The following is a 22,623-nucleotide window of genomic DNA, read 5'->3' as shown; positions in this document are numbered from 1 at the left end:
ACGCTCTGCTGGTTACAATGTTAATTTAGTTATCTAATCATGAAAGTTAAGCTCTAATGTCCGTGCTCACCAAAGCAGACCGTTCTTGTTTCTGGCTTATTTGTTTTTGGGTCTTTGCCATCTCATTTACAGTTAAGATAGAGAGATGACGGGTCATTTATGGAGATGTGATGGCTCCGTTTGTGAATCTCTAAACAGCGGAGTCATTTCTAAATGTATGTCATAAAGAGTGCTGGTTCTTTATAGACGTTCATTACACTGACCTGACCTCATGCACTGTGAATATTCACAGATTCACCAGCACTCTTTATCACTAAAATGAGTTGACAGATGCGTGTGTAAAGCCTTTACTGGCTCTGGTAGTCATATTTGGCTGCTCGTATGACTATTGTTGGCTGTCTGAGTCAGTAGTATGGAGTAGTTTGTATGTGTCCAATCAGTCTGGCACAATAAAGACTGTGAGATCTGTGATAAAACTGTGTCTTTCAGCTCAGCTCCTCTCCACCGGTTAGTGCCGTTGCTATCAGTGTAGATAAAGTGGACATCAAACGCTAACAGGTAGAAAATCTGCTGCGTATTTTCTTTTCTTTGGCCCTGCTTCAGGAGAGACGAAGTGATGCACAACTTAAAACCGAGTGGAAACCAAAGCGATGATCACAAAAGCTTTATGCAGCGCAAGAATCGTTCCCATCCCGGCCCAGCTGCTCCTTCATGTCGAACTCAAATAAGTATCGGTTGGACTTTCTTCCTGCTAATTCCCTGTCATGTCGAAAGCCTTTTTATTGCGTTGTTGGAGGTGATCCCACATCAATTATTGGCTTCCTCCTCAAGGGAAGAAAGTCTTTTTCAGAGCTCGCCTCACGGAGGTTGTTGGTGCCAGGCGTCATCCAGAGCTTCTCTCTTCCCGGCTGTGCTGAAATACTCATTCAGAGCTCGAACCCGGGAGATTCACAAATCCACTGCTGCCGAGCTCAGAGCTTTGGACGCAGGAGCAGTAGAGCCCGTGTTCTTTGTAATGTTCCTTAATCGACTTTTAATGTTCCAAAATCAAATCTTGTTGACACTCTTTATTTTCCTGGAGTTATTAAGAACATTTAATCAATGCATGAGTGAATTTTTTTGTTTTTATAATCAAAATCAAGTATTCAAGAGAGCTGTGTAGTTAATATAGTGATTGCATTTTTTTAAACAGTCTCTTCTGCTCAGCAAAACTGTGTTTATTTGATGAAAAAAACTGTAAAAACTAAAAAATGTGAAATATTATTACAATTTTATATTACTGATTACTGTGTGAATATATTGTATAATATAATTTATTTCTGTGATCAAAGCTGGATTTTCAGCATCACTACCCCAGTCTTCAGTGTGACATGATCCTTAAGAAATCATTCTAATATGCTGATTTTCTGCTTAAAAAAACATTTCTGATTATTATCAAAGTTAAAAACAGTTGTGCTTGTGCTGGCCAATATTTTTTCTAGAAAATAAAAATATTAACATTTTTGTTATTTTATTATTCAGCAAGTGAATAAAAGTATATATTTAAGTATATATTTAAGTTAATATATATATATATAAATAATTATAAATGTATTTGTCACTTTTGATCAATGCATTTTTGCTAAACAAAAGAGAACATTTTTTTTTTTAAATATATTTAAAACTAAATGGATATATATATATATATATATATATATATATATATGTATGTATACATTTTTTGTTTTAAATATTTATTTAATAAATTAACACTTTTATTATTTTATTATTCAGTGAATAAAAGTGTATATATGCATATATTAGATTTATTTTATTATTTATTTTATTTATAATATATATGCATAACAATAAATAGTTATTTTTCTAAAATACTTAAAATCAATAAATTAGTATTAATCTTAATTGGTTCTAATTACATAAAATTTACAACGTCATTATTTATCTTGTCACAAACCTGTTTTTAAAAAATCATTAAGAAAGAGATTTCAGAACAACACAAAACACACACGTACAAAAAAGCAACCGTGGTTACAGCAGTGGTTAATGGTGATGAGAAAACAATGAAGAAGTGTTTATTATTTTATTTACTTGATTAATGCATGCAGGTAACAGTCCATTTCTTTGACGTCGTCTGTCTGTTCATACATTTTTCTGTATTTATTTGATGAATGGGATTCTGCAGGCCTGCCCGCCTTACTGCACAGCTAATTATGACAGTGTGCTGCTTCCAGCAGAAATAAATAGAGCTTGCGAAACATGATTAAATTCTTTGTTGTTTTTCCTTTTCATTCATAACATCCTCATATTTCTTCCATGCCGTATCCATGCTTCGCTGCGCCAGAGGTATCATCATCTAATGCCTGAAAGCCTGTATTTTCTTCATTTTCGATCAGTCAACATCTAATTGCGTCCTAATATCATGTTTAATGCCAGTATCTGCACACTAAACATACTGTTAGACACACATTTAATTAGTGAGGCGATTTCTTAACCTGTTTGTTTTGTGTTTGCAGATGATGAAGTTCGCCTGGGACAACTATAAACGTTACGCTTGGGGAAAGAATGAACTTCGGCCTCTGACCAGGAACGGACACATCGGGAATATGTTTGGTGAGTGACGTTATCATTCTACATCAGCTCTGTGAGTTTTACTGCTTTCCTCAGATTGCATTAGGTCATTTTTGGAAGCCAAAAGCATTTGTCCAAACTGACTATGCTGGGACATAGAATCAAATGTCAGTTTTATTTATACTGAGATAAAATTCAGATTACACATTCAGTGTTTTCAGTCCTTCATGGCTCTGTGGTAAAACCTAGCGTACACTATATATGTGCTGACTGAGTTGCTGACTGTGTAGAGCTTTCCAAAGTGACTTATGAGGTTTCATTTCTGTTCAAATGCTGTCTTAGAAAGTTGCTGCCTACAGACAATGAGGTTGAATAAAATTTAGAATGAATTGGCAAAGGATGTTGAATTAAAATTTGAATTGGAATGACAGGAAGAGGAATTTACCCACAAAAATTCGTTATAATTTAATTAATCCTTTATTTATTTAAGTTTGTGTTCATTCTGTTACATGGAAACTTATATGTACATATATAGTTAAAATGCAATAAAGAGATGATGATGATAATAATAGTAGTAATAATAATAATAATTTCATTAGCCCAACACAAGTTTTTGTGGCAGTACAACCATGCCAATTTATTGTTATTGTATGCCAATTTATATGCATATGTAAATATTTTTATTTCATTTTTTGTTAATGATGTTTATGCATAACAATAAATCAGCTGTAATAAATTAGTTAATTGGTTAAAATTAATAAATCACTTAACTCTAATTTGGCTCTAGTAAATTGCATTTTATGTTTTAATTATTTGTTAATGTATTTAATTATCCTAAAATGACATTTAGAAATATAATGTATTTAATTTATATTTTTATTAGAATTTATACACTTTGTTTTGATTAAAATTTTTGTGAGAAGACAACTATGCAGATTTATAGTTTATTTTTAATCTCTATGCATCACGATAAATCAATTTTAATAATTAATTAAATAGTTAATAACAGTTAAAATTTATAAATTAGTTAATATTTCATATTATTTTTTTAATATTTGCTTCTAATAAATTAATTACATTTATTAAATAAAAAAATTTATTTGTTTTGTCGCAGAAATAGCTTTAATTATTTTAAAATGAAATTTATAAAATATAATGAAAAGGAAAATGTATATTTAATTTATGCATTACACTAAATTATGATTAAAGACAAGTCTTAAAATGGTACCACAATACAGTGGTACCATTTGTGTTATTATATGCTAATTTATATGCATTTTTATATTTTATTCTCTGCATAACAATACAATTGTTTTAATAAATTAGTTACAATTAATAAATCATGGAAATCAATTATGAATTCTAGTTTGGTTCTTATAAATCTCTTGAAATTAATTATATAAATTAATATCTTGTATTAAATCAAAAGTAAAATATATATTATAAAATAATACATAAATATATAAATTAAATACAAATTTTCTATGAAAATATTATAGAATTTAATTTTATTATAAAAAACATAGTTCCGGTCCTTAATTCTGATTGGTTGAGCCACGTTTGAAGCTGTTGTAAATTACTCTACAAACATACACCTTTGTTTACATTTGTTTGTTGCTTAGCAACCACTTTGTTGCAACCACAACTGTTTCTGGGGAACTACATTGTTTGGCGGAAGAATAATGTTTTTGTTAATATCATTGCACTTTTTATTTTGTGAAACCTTACTACGTATATGGAATAACCATTATATAAAAGCAATAAGCCCCGTGAAGCCGTGGTTTACAGTGAATTTATAACATCTTTACGTAGTGCCTAACAACGCCCCTTAGCTGTTAAAAATTCACTGTAAACCACAGCTTCTTGGGGCTTATTGCTTTATTTTAATTCTACTTTCTTATATTCAAATTCAAATAATTCTGCCTCCTGTTTGCAACCTCAATTCAAATTCAAAATAAATTCTGAATTCACTGTGAGCTTAGACAGACACGAATCCTCATCTTAGAAGAAGTGATAGTTTAGTTCCACTGTTCTGGTGAAACATGAAACAGCTTTGTAACTTTCTTCATAAGAAACCTGCCTGCTTTCAATGCAGAATCAGCTCTAGTCAGAGACCTGCAGCTTTAGATCTGCTCCTGTAGGATAGTGTTGCAATAATGCGGTCTGTACTCTAGAAATATCAGCACACTTGACATTTCAAATGTTGCTTCACAATAAGAAGGGAGAAACATGGATTTTAACCATTTATAGACAATACAAAAGGTCAGTGTGGGAATCCAGTAGCTTCATCTAAAACCAAACCAAGTGAATGGTTTTCTTATGTGCTCTGTAGTCTCACACGGACAGTATTTTGACCAAGAACCTTCCTTATGTCTGACTGACATCTAAATCGGCCAGTCACAGTTGTTTTAGGGGCGGGATTATCTGTGATTGTTTCTTTGGAGGCAAAATCAGAAATTGAATCATTTTTGGCAACTTATTACAGCACGGAATTAGTTGTTATTTTATACTTCAACAGTGTTTTCTAAGAGAAAAGTGACGTCCCACAGATTCAAGGGTCAAACTCCCAGTGCTTTATCACTTAATTGCTGTTTTCTATCAGAGCAACCCAATTAGCCTTGGGAAACTATCTGTCTTACCAATCGGATGATCCAACGCAGGATGTGAATTAGATATTTTGCGTCAAATTCCTTCAAGCTTGGGAAAAAGACGTCCTACTTTGTGAATCAGCTAATCCGATAAGCCGGCGGGGATGTGCGTTTCTTACCGCGTACAGGTTTCCCGCCTCTTACAAGATCCTTGATCTTTATGTGTCCCTGTGAAGCCGAGTATGAAATTGAACGCCGTGTCCTTTACTTCAATCCCATGAGTAAATAGACACACGGGAAGATCGCATCTGCATTTAGGAGACTTGTCGAAAACAGCTGATACACTGAAAGTCACTGGGATGTTACTGTACCTGCGAGCTGTGGGACCGTGTTTCATCTGTGGCGTGTTTCATATGCTCGTGTCTCATATTCCCTTTAATGCTTGTCTTTTTTCTTCAGCTCCTTTTATATTCAGTACCTGTTCTGAAGCTGTACATTAGGGACGTTTCTATTTCATTATTGTGAAGCAAGCTAGAAAATGGAGTGGAAAACAGGAAATGAATAATTCAGAGTGGATCCACGAGCAAATAATTCTCATATAGGATGTGGCTTTCTTTTCTTTCTTTTGCCTGCTAGTTTTCACAGGTGCTATTAACATAAAAAAAAACTAAAATATATTATTAGTGGTACTGGCTAATGCAAACTGTGGTATTATTAAAAGTTATATTTCAGATTACAGGTGGATGACCATAAAACAATATATATTCATCATGCACAATTGATACAATCATTTACTGAATGATATTCATTCAGTCTAACTTTATTGAATTTGACTTAATTCACTTAGGGTGTACTTTAAATAATCTTGTTGGCAGTCACTTAGAACACCTTGGCAACTGCATAGCAACAGCAGAACATAAGGAATTGCATATAACAGACTAAAAACACTCAGAGTATCTTAGCAACACCCTAGCAACTACATAGTAATGTCCTGGCAACAATCATCCATCAAGATTTTACTAACCACTTAGTAACACTCTGGCAACCGGCAGAATGCTAGCAACCTCATTTGACAGACTAACATCCAATTAGAACGCTTTGGCAACTGCTAACCGCTTAACAACACCCTGGCAACCGGCAGACCACTAGCAACCTCATTTGACAGACTAAAAATAAATCAGAGCGCAGTAGGCAACTGCTTAGTAACTCCCTGGCTACCAGCAGAACACTAGCAACCTCATTTGACATACTAAAAACCAATAAGAACACCTTGCCAACCACTTAGTAACTCCCTGGCAACCGGCAAAATACTAGCAATCTCAGTTGACAGACTAAAAACTAATCAAAAGACCTTGGCAAATGCTTAGTAACGCCCTGGCAACCAGCAGAACACTAGCAACCTCATTTGACATACTAAAAACCAATAAGAACACCTTGCCAACCACTTAGTAACGCCTTGGCAACCGGCAAAATACTAGCAATCTCAGTTGACAGACTAAAAACTAATCAGAACACCTTGGCAAAGGCTTAGTAACACCCTGGCAACCGGCAAAATACTAGCAATCTCATTTGACAGACTAACAACCAATTAGAACACTTTGGCAACCGCTAACCGCTTAGTAACTCCCTGACAACCAACAGAACACTAGCAACCTCATTTGACATACTAAATACCAATAAGAACACCTTGACAACCGCTTAGTAACACCCTGGCAACCAGCAAAATACTAGCAATCTCATTTGACAGACTAAAAAGCAATCGAACACCTTGGCAACCACTTAGTAACACCCTGGCAACCAGCAGAACACTAGTAACTGAATTTGACATACTGAAAACCAATAAGAAAACCTTGGCAATCGCTTAGTAACACCCTGGCAACCGGCAAAATACTAGCAACCTCATTTGACAGACTAAAAAACAATCAGGATACCTTAGCAACCGCTTAGTAACGCCCTGACAACCAGCAGAATACTAGCAACCTCGTTTGACAGACTAAAAAACAATCAGGACACCTTGGCAACTGCTTAGTAACGCCTTGACAACCAGCAGGATACTAGCAACCTTGTTTGACAGACTAAAAAAACAATCAGGACACCTTGGCAACCGCTTAGTAATGCCCTGACAACCAGCAGAATGCTAGCAACCTCATTTGACAGACTAAAAACCAATCAGGAAACCTTAGCAACTGCTTAGTAATGCCCTGACAACCGGCTGAATACTAGCAACCTCATTTGACAGACTAGAAACCAGTCAGAATATCTTGGCAACTGCTTGGCAACGCCCTGGAAACCGGCAGAATGCTAGCAACCTCATTTGACAGACTAAAAGCCAAGCGGAACACCTTAAGCAACTGCTTAGTAACATCCTGGCAACCAGCAGAAGACTAGCAACCTCATTTGACAAACTAAAACCCACTCAGAATATATTTGAAACCACATAGCAACACCCTTGTAAGTGACAGACTGAAAACTAATTGGAACATCTTGGCAACCAGCAGAACACCTTGGGAAATGAATAGCAACACCCTGGCAACATTAAATATGTCAAAATTGATTTACGTTACAAAAGATTCATATTTCAAATAAAATCAGCATCCTAGAATGATTTCTGAAGGATTGTGTAACACTGAAGACTGGAGTCTGATGCTAAAAATTCAGCTTTGATCACTGGAATAAAAATAGCATTTTACAGTATATTCACATGGAAAATATATTTTTTAAATTAAAATATGTTTTCACAATTTTACTGTATTTACTGTATTTTTGATCAAATAAATGCAGTCTTGGTGAGCAGAAGAGACTTTACGTTCTGAAAGAACTGGGTGTTTGCATAGAAATCCTAAAGGTAAAGCAGCAAAAATGGACCACTTATATATGAAGGTTGGACAGATGGTGGAAATTAGTCATTAAAAACTAAATTATGATTGTTTTAATTATGCTTTTGGAATAAGTGTACCTCAAGGGGAAAAATGATAAAGTAGCATCTGCACAATTCACTGAAACATCTGAAGGGACGCCGTAAATGAAGGAATCAGCCAGAATGTCATTATAGGTCTAAATAGTGTGTTTTAGTCTATGCATAGAGTTCACTTTCCTTTTTGACATGTGAGCCAATAAATATTGCATGTTGAAGGCATCAAAGCCCATTGAACGCTGAAGGCCTGTCAGGATCTATGATGAAGCTGCTGGATGAATGTGACTGTCAGGCGGTTTTGTAGCAGGCGTCTGCTCACCATCACTCAGTGACACGGTAACAATGGCCATAAGAAGCTCCGGCATGATGTGATGAAAGCTAATTCGTTGACTTGATTAATGATCAGAACGCCTTCATCCCGTGCGAGTTGTAGATCCTTTGATTGAAAGATCAAACTGTTTAATGAATGCTTCACTTGTTTTGTAGTTTCGCTTCAGGCTCTGTTCGGACAGGACTAGTTTTCCCTAAGGGACTTAGGGAAGTGTTTCACAGACATACTTTGTGATTTTAATTCTGTGCAAATTTAATACGCCTATCATTTAGAAAAGAGTGAGAGCTGAACTGTAAATTGCATGTGTATGGGTTTGCGTTGTCTTGATTGCTCGCTGTTATGTGAATGGTTTTGTGTGGGTTGATGCTGCTTCTAACGGGTGTTTGCACAGCGGGTGCTTAGAAAGGCAATCCTGGAGAACTGAAACACTGTAGGGAGATATCGACTGTCTGTCTCTGCCGTGTGGATCTCAGGGCCGATGTGTGTGTGTGAGAGAGTGTGTGTGTGAGCTCAGTGGTTAGGAAATGGGTTTTGCAACTCTAGCTTGCCAAGCAACTCAGAGTAGTTAATTCAAAGTAGTTCAAGTACCATTCACTCTTAAATTAAAGATTGCAAAAAGGAGTTTTCACAGTGATACCACTGAAGTTTCTTAAAGATTCAAAAAATTAGATGTAGTACAAGTATTTCACATAGGTTTGATAAGCAGCTTATTTTGGTCCACTAAAGCCCATTGCAGCCTGTTTTGCTGTCATGCAAAATAAGCAAAATAAACACTTTTTCCAAAAGGTGGGCCAGAGAGTTGCTGGACAGCTGGACAAGCTGAAAGTTCATTTTGTCATATATTTCTAATTTACTATATATAATTTAAAACAAAATTTAGTTATTTACTAAATGGTGTTCTATAACTGCATAGCAACACCCTGGTAACCAGCACAACACTAGCAACCCTATATGACAGAATAAAAAACATTCGATATATCTTATAAACTGCATAGTAACATGATAGCAACTGCATAACAATGTCCTGGCAGTCACCCACAACACCGGCAAACGCATAGCAATACCCTGGCAACCAGCAAAACACTAGCAACCACATATGACACATCAAAACAGACTAAAGACCGACTAAAACAAGCTAAATACTAGCAACCCATTGTGACAGACTAAAAACAGACTAAAGATTGACTAAAATGCATAGCAACATCCTGGTAACCAGCAAAACACTAGCAACCACATACAGCACACTAAAGACCGACTAAAATGCATAGCAGCACCCTGGCAACCGGCGAAACACTAGAAACCACGTATGACAGACTGAAAACAGTCTAAAGACCAACTAAAATGCATAGCAACACCCTGGCAACCACACTAGCAACCACATATGACATACTAAAGCTGACTAAAACATATAGCAACACCCTGGCAACCAGCAGAACACTAGCAACCATATATAACAGAGTAAAGACCAACTAAATTGCATAGCAACATCCTGGCAACCAGCGAAACACTAGAAACCACGTATGACAGACTAAAAACAGTCTAAAGACCAACTAAAATGCATAGCAACACCCTGGCAACCGCACTAGCAAACGCATATGACGGACTAAAGCCGACTAAAACATATAGCAACACCCTGGCAACCAGCAAAACACTAAAAACCATATATAACAGACTGAAAACAGAGTAAAGACAGGTTAAGATGCATGGCAACAGCCTGGCAACCAGCAAAACTCTAGCAACCATATAGAACAGACTAAAAACAGACTAAAGACAGACTAAAACGCATAGCAACACCCTGGCAACCACACTAGCAAGCATATATGACAGACTAAAGGCTGACTAAAACACATAGCAACACCCTGGCAACCAGCAAAACACTAGCAATCATATATATCAGACTAAAGACCAACAAAAACGCATAGCAATACCCTGGCAACCAGCAAAACACTAAAAAACACATATGACAGACTGAAGACAGAGTAAAGACAGGCTAAAATGCATGTCAACACCTGGCTAGCAACCATGTATGGCACACTGAAAATTATAAGCTTTATATCAGCCACCTGCCTTCTAAGATATTGACATCAGCCTTGAAAGAACACACATCAGTCGACCACTGCTCCTCCATCAGGTGGCCACGGAGATAATGGTGATTTTGTTGTCTCAGAGGATGATGAAGTTCTCCATCACTGCACTTTTGGAGTGAGTGATTGCACATGCATGGCCTCATGCTTCTCCTTTATTTTCCCATACTGCATTTATTCAGCCTTTTTTTATTTCCATCATGTTGTTTTTCTTCCTCACTTCCTGTATATTGTTGGCTTTTTCATTTCCGTTAGTGCACTCGTGCCTCCCGCCTCCCCTTTATTTGCAGTATCAGCCGGATTCCATCTATTACACATTACTCTCTCGCTCTCATTTAGCAGCTCTCGTGGTGAGCGGGTCTGTGCCTGCCCTGCTGCTGCTCGAAGCTGCAGGCCATTACTGTTCATTACAGACACGGCTAGAGGTCAGCGGGGTCACGGGATACACTAACACAGCTGTAATAGAGAGACGAGGAACCAGAGAGCAGCTCTAGAGGATGGCACACACAGGACTTGTAGATAGTCGTTTGAAGATAAATCACTCATAATGCTTCATAATAAAAGGGATTTCGGCACAGGCTTTACATCTTTAAAATAGATCTGCATTTTCTGGAGGAGGAGTGCAGCGCTTATAACAAAAGAATCATGTTTTAGGCATCAGTTTTGTTGCTGCACTGCTGGTAGTTGTAGGTGGTGAAATAGATGCAAGAAAGATAAACCAATCACTATTCAGTATGCAAGCAGATGTAAATGGGAGGTTCAATCAGAATTCAGGATTCAAAGTTTGAATGGAGCCTAAGTGGTTGATAGTACTGTGAGACGTTGCCAAGGTGTTGCTATATGGTTACTAGGGTGTTGTGAGTGGTTGCCAGGGTGTTGCTATGTGAGTACAAGGGTGTTGTTTATGTAGTTGTCAGGGCATTAAGGCTGGGAAAATATGTCGATCATAAGCTCAGAATCGATTTTGTGATGTATTCGGGAAATCTCTAAATCGATTCATGAATTGCGATTCATCAATTTATTTTCGCAGCTCTACAGGGCATTTCTATGTGGTTGCTAGGGTGTTGTGGTTGGTCTTCAGGGAGCTGCTATATGATTACAAGAGTGTTGTTTATGTGGTTGCCAGGATATTGCTACGTGGTATCTAGGGTGTTCTGATTGGTTTCCAGAGCATTGCTATGTGGTTGCTAGGGTGTTATGGATGGTTTCCAGGGTGTTGTTATTTGATTACTAGGGTGTTGTTTATGTGGTTGCCAGGGTGTTCTGAGTGGTTTCCAAAGCATTGCTATGTGTTTACTAGGGTGTTATAGATGGTTTCCAGGGTATTGCTATCTGATTACTGGGGTGTTTTTTTGTGTGTGTGTGGTTTCCAGGGCATTGCTATGTGGTTGCTAGGGTGTTATGGTTGTCTTCCAGGGTATTGTTATCTGATTACTAGGGTGTTGTTTATGTGGTTGCTTGAGTGTTGCGGAGAGTTTCCAGGGTGTTGCTGTGTGTTGTTTATGTGATCGTTGGGGTGATGTTTATGTAGTTTCCAGGGCATTGCTACAGTATGTGGTTGCTAGGGTGTTATGGACGGTTTCCAGGGTGTTGTTATCTGATTACTAGGGTGTCGTTTATGTGGTTGTCAGGGTGTTGACATTTGGTTTCCAGGGCATTGCTATGTGGTAGCTAGAGTGTTGAGGATGGTTTCCAAGGTGTTTTCATCGGATTACTATGATTTTATCTAGTTTTCAGGGTGTTGCTATGTGGTTTCTAGGCTGTTCTCAGTGGTTTTTAGAGCATTGCTATGTGGTTGCTAGATTGTTGCGGATAGTTTCCAGGGTGTTGCTATGTTATTACTAGGGTATTGTTTATGTGTTTGTTAGGGTGATGTAGTTTCCAGGGTGTTGCTATGTTATTACTAGGGTATTGTTTATGTGTTTGTTAGGGTGATGTAGTTTCCAGGGTGTTGCTATGTGGTTGCTAGGGCATTTCTTGGTGTTTGGTTACTATTTTGCATGCAAGTTTCTGTGATACTCTTGCAGCACAGTGTTGGAGCTTTGATCACATCACTGACCCTGAATATGAGCAATAGTAATATCGATGCCGCCTTAATAAACAGCACTGAAAAATCATTATGTCAGAGTAACAGTTTAATGTTTGCCTCCGCTTCTATGATCAAGTACATTGATTGCTTTGGACCTGTAATCTATCGGTGAGGAGTCACAGGATAAACCTGCAGATGTGCTCTCAGTTAAATCCATGCATTCCTAACAAACTTGTTTGTAACACCTAATCAATGACAGCGCTGTCAAAGCCCATACGCTCCAGACGCCGCGAAGGCGCACTAAATGTGCTAATGTAATTCAGTTTGTTCAGACGTTTCTCTGGCTGTGAGTTTGGATTTGCATACTGCTGATTCAGATGCATTTAAAGTGCTCTTGTTAGAAAACGAAGGGAGGGAATGGAGAAAATAGCTAGAGGCGGTTCAGCTCCTCGCCTAGGAAACCATCCCATGTCTTCTGCTTTTGTAAAAGTTGTTTAGCACCAGTGGTGGATGAAATACACAAATCAAGTACTTGAGAAAGTGTACAGATACCCTAATGAAGTATTACTCAACTTAAGTATTAAATTCTGTTAATTCGTATTTTGTAATTTTAACTTATACTCTTTTATATTTAATCATTTTATATTATGTATTTTATATAATCCTATTGCTCAATTCCTGGGGGAGGGTAGCTTGTCATACACTATCAAAACATTACATTTCTTAAAATGTAACTCTGACCTTGAATCATTGAGTTTTTTAACTGAAAAACTTGCTCTGACTGGATCATTTGAATCATTGAGTTGTTGACGAGAGACTCACTCTAACCAAATAATTTGAATCAGTGAGTTGTTGACTGGAGACTCATTCTAACAGGATCATTTAAATCAATGAGTGGTGTACTGTAGACTTGCTATGACCGGATCATTTAAATCATTGAGTAGTTTACCGGAGACTCACTCTGACTGGATGATGTGAATCAGTGAGTTGTTTACTGGAGACTCTCACTGACTGGCTCATTTGAATCACTGAGTTGTTGACTGGAGACTCACTCTAACCAAATCATTTGAATCGTTGAGTTGTTTACTGGAGACTTGCTCTGACCAGATCATTTGAATCAGTAAGTTGTTTACTGGAGACTCGCTCTGACTGGATCATTTGAATCAGTGAGTTGTTGGCTAGAGACTTGCTCTGACTGGTTGACTGAATCAGTGAGTTGTTTACTGACTGACTGGATCATTTGAATCAGTGAGTTGTTGGCTGGAGACTTGCTCTGACTGGTTGATCTGAATCAGTGAGTTGTTTACTGGAGACTCACTCTGACTGGATCATTTGAATCAGTGAGTTGTTGGCTAGAGACTTGCTCTGACTGGTTGATCTGAATCAGTGAGTTGTTTACTGGAGACTCGCTCTGACTGGATAATTTGAATCAGTGAGTTTTTTTTACTGGAGACTCGCTCTGACTGGATCATTTGAATCAGTGAGTTGTTCACTGGAGATTTGCTCTGACCGGATCATTTGAATCAGCAAGTCGTTAAGTGAAGACTCGCTGTGACCAGATCATTCTTACTCTTAAGTAACAATTAAGTTAGTAAGGTAGTTGTTAGGTTTAAGTATTTGGTAGGATTATGGGATCTAAAATACGATTTTTTTTTTTTTTTAATAAAGCATTAATATGTGCTTTGTAAATACTAATAAACAGCCAGTGTGCTAGTAATATGCATGCTAATGAGAAATAGTTAATAGTGAGAACTGGTCCCTTAACTAGTGTTACCAAAATACTTTGTTACTGTCCACCTCTATTTATCGCTCACATATTTGCAAGGCAATCCCTGGTTGTTTGTCTGCAGCCCAGTGAGAAACAGTAGTTTGGAATGGGAATGCTGCTTCTGTTCAGGCTTATAAATGGAGCAAATCACTGCACAGCCCACCACTTCCAGACGGAAAGAACAAATGCTCTACATGCCAGTTGGAATGTACAAGACTCTAACCCTGGAGCGTCTCCAAATCCGCCCCTGCACCCCCTGCGTCTGGTCTGGAGGCGCCGACGCAGAGGAGCATTGTGGGATTTTTTTAATGAAGCCCAACTCGATCTATCATGTGTCCATGGAAACATTCACTTTCCCTCTCTTGTTTTTCACCAAAACTGAGACAAACTAACAATCAAAGGTGACCTTCAAATAACCTCCAACATCTCGGCCTCTTCTGGCAACCAGATGAGATGAGCGGTGGGAATGAACTCCAGAAACTAAACAGAGCTGGCTCACACAGTCGAACACGGAGCCAGAGGAGACGTTTCAGCTCAATCTGAGTGTAATCCGCTAGAGAAACAACTACACATTTATACAAAACACTACACACTCAAAAAAAATATTGTGGCGTAAATGTAAAATGCATTGCATGTAAAATTTCCAATCATTTGGATTGCACACATGAACAAACGTAAATTTAATATGATGCATATTTGTCAGTCATGCATTAATGAAACCGTAATCGTATTGGCATCACTAAATTTGTTTCAGTCTCATACGTTTTCACTCAACCATGTTCATCCTTTTTAACTGTTAAATTTAGGCAGGATTTTTTGTGCGCTTATTTACTCCCCTGATGTCATTCTGACACTGTAACATTTTTTTCTTCCATGAAACACAAAGAGAGTTTGGAGGTTATTTTAGATGCTTTTGTTTTCCAAGAAAAGTAGATGGTGATTTATGCTGTCAAGCTACAAAAAGGCCAAAAAAAACACCATAAAAGTATAATAATAGTCATACATATGGTATGCAATTTTAAGTAGATTCACTAGTAATCTTTCCATGTGCTGGCATTCTTAAATGTATTTGCATTCAGTTAAAATGCATGCATACATGACAAGAATGTTTGCAACAAAAATTAAAAAAATAAACATAAAAATGTGTTGATTGTTTTGCATTTTAGATTCAAGTTGTTTTTCCATTTTTATCAGCTAAAGATGCAGTTTATGATCATGTTTAGTGTTTTTTTTTTTTGTTTTTTTTTTTTAAATTAAAGTATTATTTTTGAGATTCCGGTATTTCTCCATTGTCAACATGACATCAAAACTTACACCATTTTCTTTTTAAATGCATGTTGTCCTGGAGTGAAATGGGTTGCAAATGCAATGTCATCTTGACAAATACACTGAGCAGATTTTGTGCTGCCAAAAACTCTACATGAGTATAGTCTAATTGTTCTTTAAAGTCTTGTTTCTATTTAGAAAATATGTTTTTCCACATCATCTTGTGGTGGGAGCTCATTGCGTTGCATCTGCTCTAGTTTCTCCATCCTGCTGCATGTAGAAAAACACGAGTGCGTGAGGTCAGCCGTCTTAATGCATTGTTTACTAGTCACATTCTGTCACGGATAACCCACAATAACAGATTAAAGCGGGATGCAGCTCCTCATATGTTCACTGCTGTAAGATGTAGGTCAGTAATGTAAGCTGTACATTATAACACACAGCAGACATCAAATGCATGTTGTGAAACATGCGGGTTTGACAGGAACACCACTTTACCGGTCACAGGAACGGCCTGTGATGCCGAGCCCCTCCAATCTCACGCCTGTTTCCTGTAACTATAGATGTTCCGTAGGCACTAATAGGATTGACTGCGTTTCGGCCGCCAGTGGCTCCCAGCAGCACTCTTTTCCAAGCATGTGCTCTCCATTCTTATCACACTTGTGTGCTTTAATCACATCTCATTTCCTGAACCCTCCACCGGTTCTGCTCTCCTCTTGTCCCTGGTGACTCTGTTAGAGAGTAACAGGTCACTGCTTTTGACACACAGTCTTGCTGAATGCAGTGTCATTCTAGTATTATTTATATTCTATTATAGTATTTATTATGGTAGGCCATTTTGCCACGAAAAAAAAAAAAAGGTAATTGCAACTTTTTATCTCACAACTCACAACTCGTTTTCTCAAAACTCTGAGTTTACATCTGCAATTCTGTTTTTTTGCTTCTGCCACGGAATAAAAAGCACCCTGTGCATCATAGTTTTGTTTTTTTCCAGGACGAGGCGAAAGACCAGCATTAAAAGGGCAACGGGCATCGAGTGGAATTTAAGATATTGATTAGTTTGACCTGTGTTTTGACCTGATGCATTATTGACAAGAGATATTGGACTTTTCAGGATGGCGATGTCAATAGATCTATGAAACATTTTAATGAGTTTCCTTCCCTGTCAGGTAACTAACTTTAGCTTTAAACCATCAAGGCTCAAAGGGACTGGTTAAAGAAAGTCAATGAAGCCGAGACTGAAAGTTTTCCGATGACAGATGCACACGTGGGATGAGGACTGATTTGGAAGCTTTAATACATCAGCACATCATTGCTTGTGTGTCTTAGACTCCCTCAATCCGGAAAACCCATTTGCAGTCCAGTACTTTATCAGCAAAGAACTTTATTAAATGCATTTTATAGCAAGATCTGTGTAAACTCCCCCATCATGTCCCATGATACCTTGTGTTCTGGTGGAGGTGGTGGGAAGAGCTGGAAAAGGTCTGAATGTTGTGGGAGGACCAATCTCTGCAGGTCAGCACGAAGTCAAAATTACTTTCTTTACTAAATTTGTAAAAATAAAGCAAACAGGATGCAGAATTGTGATTTGAATTTGAATGTAAGAAAATAAATTAAAATGGATTGAATTTCAAAGAAAAAAATGTAAAACATCAACATGTTGGCTTGACAGAAGTTGAACGGATGGATGGACCGAAAGACGGATAGTTGGATGATTAGGTGGTGGATGGATGGATGGATGGATGGATAGAACGATGGATGGAACAATGGATGGGTGAATGGATGGAAGGAACAGCAATGGGTGGGTGGGTGGATGGATGGATGATAGAATGATGAATGATTGGATGGATGGAAGGAAGAACAATGGGTGGGTGGATGTATGGATGGATAATAGAATGATGAATGGTTGGATGGATGGGAGGAAGAACAACGGGTGGATGTATGGATGGATGATAGAACGATGGCTGAATGGATGATACAGTGATAGATGGTTGTATGGGTGGATGGATGGAAGTAAGAACAATGGGTGGATGTATGGATGGATAATAGAATGATGGATGATGGATAGATGATAGAACGATAGATGGATGGATGATACAACAATGGATGGATGGATGTTTTGGTGGGTGGGTGGATGAAACTATGGATGGGTGGATGGATGGAAGGAAGAACAATGGGTGGATGTATGGATGGATAATAGAACAATAGATGGATGGATGGATGGATATTTGGTTGGATGGATGGGTGGGTGGATGATGGATGGGGTGGGTGGATGATTGGATGGATGGAACAATGGATGGGTGGATGGATGGATGGAAGGATGATACAACGATGGATGGATGGGTGGATGGATGATAGAATGGTAGATGGATGGATGGATGGATGATACAACGATGGATGGTCGGATGCGTGGATGGATGGATGGATGGATGGAAGAACATGGGTGGATGTATGGATGGATGATAGATGGAAAGAACAATAGATGGGTGGATGATAGAAGGATGGATGGATGGATGATAGAACGATGGATGGATGGATGGATGGATGATACAACAGTGGATGGGTGGATGGATGATAGAACGGTGGATGGATGGATGGATGGATGGAAGAACATGGGTGGATGTATGGATGGATGATAGATGGAAAGAACAATGGATGGGTGGATGATAGAAGGATGGATGATAGAACGATGGATGGATGGATGATACAGCAGTGGATGGGTGGATGGATGATAGAACGGTAGATGGATGGATGAATGGATGGATGGATGGATAGATGATACAACGATGGATGGTCGGATGGGTGGATGGATGGAAGGTAGAACAATGGGTGGATGTATGATAGATGGAAAGAACAATGGATGGGTGGATGAAAGAAGGATGGATGGATGATACAACGATGGATGGATGGTTGGGTGGATGATGGATGGAACAATGTATGGGTAGATGGATGATAGAACAATTAATGCATGGATGATAGAACGATGGATGGATGGATGGATGATACAACGATGGATGGATGGAAGGAAGAACAATGGGTGGATGGATGGATGGATGATAGAATGATGGATGGATGGATGGGTGGGTGGATGATTGGATGGATGGAACAATGGATGGGTGGATGTATGGATGATGATAGATGGAAAGAACAATGGATGGGTGGATGATAGAAGGATGGATGGGAGATAGAAGGATGGATGGATGATACAACGATGGATGGTTGGGTGGATGATGGATGGAACAATGTATGGGTGGATGGATGATAGAACAATGAATGCATGGATGATAGAACAATGATTGGATGGATGGATGGATGGATGACAGAATTTTGGGTGGAGGATGGATGGATGATAGAACAATGGATGGATGGATGATAGAAAGGTTTGTGGGTGGATGGGTGGATGATGGATGATGAATAAATGGAACGATGGATGGAGGGATGGATGATGGATGAATGGAACGATGGATGGATGATAGAATGATGGATGTATGGATGGGTGGGTGGGTGGAGGACGAGTCCATTATAGAATAATGGATAGATGGATGGATGGGCGGTTGGGCTGGGATGGATGGATGGATGGATGGATAGAACGATGGATAAATGAATGGATGAATGGAAAATTGGATGGGTGGGTGGATTGAAGGAAGAAGAATGGATGGATGGATGGATGGATGGATGGATGGATGGATGGATGGATGGATAGATCATTAGTTTGAGCCAGTGTTGTTATGTATGTGCATTTTCCATCTTACGTATATACAGACGGAATGAGCTTTTTATTATAGGCATTGACTGTTTTTAGCTCAGGTTCACCATCTGTTCAGTGTATATGGTTTGGCCGTCTGCCATACGTATACATATATATTTAGCATCCCTGGATGTGCTTGCAAAGAGTTTTTAATGTATCTCACATACTTTACACTTAAAGTACATTTACTTTTATGCATTTGGCAGGCGATTTTATCCAAAGTGACTTACAACGAATTTTAGCAAGAAACCCACACATAGTGTAGTTTCGCAGAAGTACCTGATAAAACTTGATTTAGTTCTTCCCTCTTTTTGACTGGCATCCGTTAGCAGGTAGTCCAGGTCATGCACTGAGGTTCGAAGCTCATGATTTATATCAGAGTGGACGTGTGGCTCCCGGCAGCAGCTGTGATTGTGTGCGCTGAGCGGGGCCCCTGCGGTACCTGCCCCTGATTGCATGTAAAGAGGGTGTCAGGAGGCAGATGTGCCTGAGAGCAGGTGACTGTACAGGTTTTTCAGGTGTTACGTCAGCGATGGAGCCACAGGCAGCTGAGGTCTAAATGGACACATTCGCATGATCGAGAGCATGACTATGTTGGTGCTTGTATATGTTTTTGCCTCGATGGACTGTCTATATGGTCATTCCAGGTCAAGTTGTCCAAATTTCAGAAATTTCCCATTAAAAATGTTTGATTTTGTTAACCTTTTTCTGAAGAAAGACAAACGTAAATAGCGATGAAAGCCATAATATTAAATGTCATGGATCTATATTTACTGAGTAGTCCACTGTTTTGCAGAGGGGGTCAAAATGACGATATTCACCTGTGATTTGGAGCCGAATTACAGATGGCAGCATCACTATGTTATTTTTACACATAGACTGATAGGCTTCTTAGTAAATTCTGTTGACTTTAGCAATCTTTGTTGCATTGTATGCCAATGATGACCATTCAAAAATGGGAAAAAGCACTTTTTGAGTTATTTTCCCCAAAGTTTGCATATATGTAACTCAAGAAGTAATAAAGATATTTTAATATCCTTTTAGATTTTGCTTCTGAAGAAACTTTTCTTTTGTAATCTTCATTTTTAAGGCTCAGTATTGTTTAATTCCAGAGATATGGGGATTTCAGTGCACCTCTAAATCCAAATTGCTGTATTCTACTCATTTAATTGATTTGATCCAAAATCACATTTTTGAGATCTTTAAAACAGAGGGTGTAATATGACTTTAGAAAGATTGCAGCATCATGATGTTATTTGTGCACAGAGATTGGTAGCTCTGTTAGTAAAATCCATTGACTTTAGCAATCCTTGTTGCATTATATGCCAATGGTGACAGTTCAAAAATGGGAAAAAAAGCACTTGTTAGGGTGTTTTTCCAAAGTTTGCATGCCTGTAACTGAAGATGTGTTAAATATATTTGGTTCTTAACTAACTTTTCTTTTATAATCTTCAATTTTAAGGCTGAGTATGGTTCAGTCCCGGAGATATGGGGATCTCAATGCGGCTCTATGTCCAAATTGTTGTATTCTACCCATTTTGTAGATTTTGTCCAAAATCACATTATTGAGATCTTAAATACAGGGAGATAAATATGACTTTACAAAAATATCAGCATCATTATGTCATTTTTACACCGAGATTGGTAGGCCTATTAGTAAAATATGTTGACTTTAGCAATCTTTGTTGCATTATATGCCAATGGTAACGGTTCAAAAATGGGAAAAGGCCCTAATTTTTCCCAAAGTTTGCATACATGTAACTCAAGAAGAATCAAATATATTTTAATATCGTTTTACATTCTGCTTCTCAACAAACCTTTCTTTTGTAATCTTCATTTTTAAGGCTCAGTATTGTTTAATCCCAGAGATATGGGGATCTCAATGCAGCTCTATGTCCAAATTGTTGTATTCTACCCATTTTATTTTATCCAAAATCACGTCATTGAGATCTTAAATACTGGGGGGTTAATATGACTTTAGAAATATGGCAGCATCATTATGTTATTTTTACACAGAGATTGGTAGGTCTGTTAGTAAAATCTGGTGACTTTAGCAATCTTTGTTGCATTATATGCCAGTGATGACCATTCAAAAATGGGAAAAGGCACTTTTCGAGTTATTTTTTCCCCAAAGTTTGCATATATGTAACTCAAGAAGTAATAAAGATATTTTAATATCCTTTTAGATTTTGCTTCTGAAGAAACTTTTCTTTTGTAATCTTCATTTTTAAGGCTCAGTATGGCTTAATTCCAGAGATATGGGGATCTCAATGCGGCTCTATGTCCAAATTGCTGTATTCTACCCATTTAAAATGATTTTATGCAAAATCACATTTCTGAGATCTTTAATATGACTTTCGAAAGATTGCAGCATCATGATGTTATTTTTACACAGAGATTGGTAGCTCTGCTAGCAAAATCCATTGACTTCATCTGTCTTTGTTGCATGAAATGACAATGGTGACCATTCAAAAATGGGGAAAAGCACTTTTCGAGTTATTTTTTTTCCATTTGCATGTCTTTTCCCAATTGTTTGCATGCCTGTAACTCAAGATGTATTAAATATATTTTAAAATACTTTTAGATTCTGGTTTTTAACAAACTTTTCTTTTATAATCTTCAATTTTAAGGAAGAATATGATGCGGTCCCAGAGATATGAGGATCTCAATGCAGCTCCATGTCAAAACTGAATTCTGCCCATTTTCAATGGTTGAAAACCAAATGCAATTTGGTTTTTATCCAAAATCACATCATTAAGATCTCTGATTTTTTTTATTGCATACTCTGTCTTGGTAATTGCAGCAATGAGATCAAACAGAGAGAAAATTAAGAATAAGAAAAAAAAAAAATTAAGAAAATGAATTAATTATTAGATTCTGCAAGTTTTATTTTGTATCCTTTAAAAAGTCTTGTTACTCTTGTATCCTTCCGCTTGCGTTGATTCGAAGAAAACGCTGTATTTACTTTTAGTGTGTGGATAAAAACAGCAGGATTAAATAAGTAAGCAAATCGGCAGGGAATCCCTTGGGAATTACAAGCAAGATAATGAAAAACTGGCCACGAATGTATGACAGAGCAGGAGGATTAGAGAAGATTGGAGAATTTGTTACAGTGACGACTTAGATGGAAAGAAGTCAGAAGTCAACAGGAAAATGAAGGGCTGTGGGATATTTCAGTCGGCTGGTGACGGCCTCATGTCTTCATCATGACGTCCGGTAGTCACGGCTGCCTTATCTTCAGTGCTTACTAATCGCTGTTGACCAGTTTTTCCCAAAAGCCCTTAAGCCCCTTGATGACCATGAGAGCCGTTTTTACTTCAATCATTT

General features: G+C 37.9%; 1 protein-coding gene across 2 annotated transcripts in view; it reads left to right on the top strand.

Moving 5' to 3' along the window:
- The window catches only part of LOC127178374 (mannosyl-oligosaccharide 1,2-alpha-mannosidase IA), a 292,115-nt gene that overhangs the window by 132,133 nt on the left and 137,359 nt on the right, over positions 1-22,623 (top strand). For both annotated transcript variants that reach the window (XM_051131220.1, XM_051131219.1), the window contains exon 2: positions 2,514-2,610. In XM_051131220.1, coding sequence (XP_050987177.1) covers positions 2,514-2,610 — 97 coding nt within the window. The remainder of the gene's footprint in view (positions 1-2,513; positions 2,611-22,623) is intronic.

This window comes from Labeo rohita, chromosome 16, assembly GCF_022985175.1.
Source record: "Labeo rohita strain BAU-BD-2019 chromosome 16, IGBB_LRoh.1.0, whole genome shotgun sequence".
Taxonomy (NCBI): Eukaryota; Metazoa; Chordata; class Actinopteri; order Cypriniformes; family Cyprinidae; genus Labeo; species Labeo rohita.
This window is presented reverse-complemented; position numbering and strand designations above follow the sequence as displayed.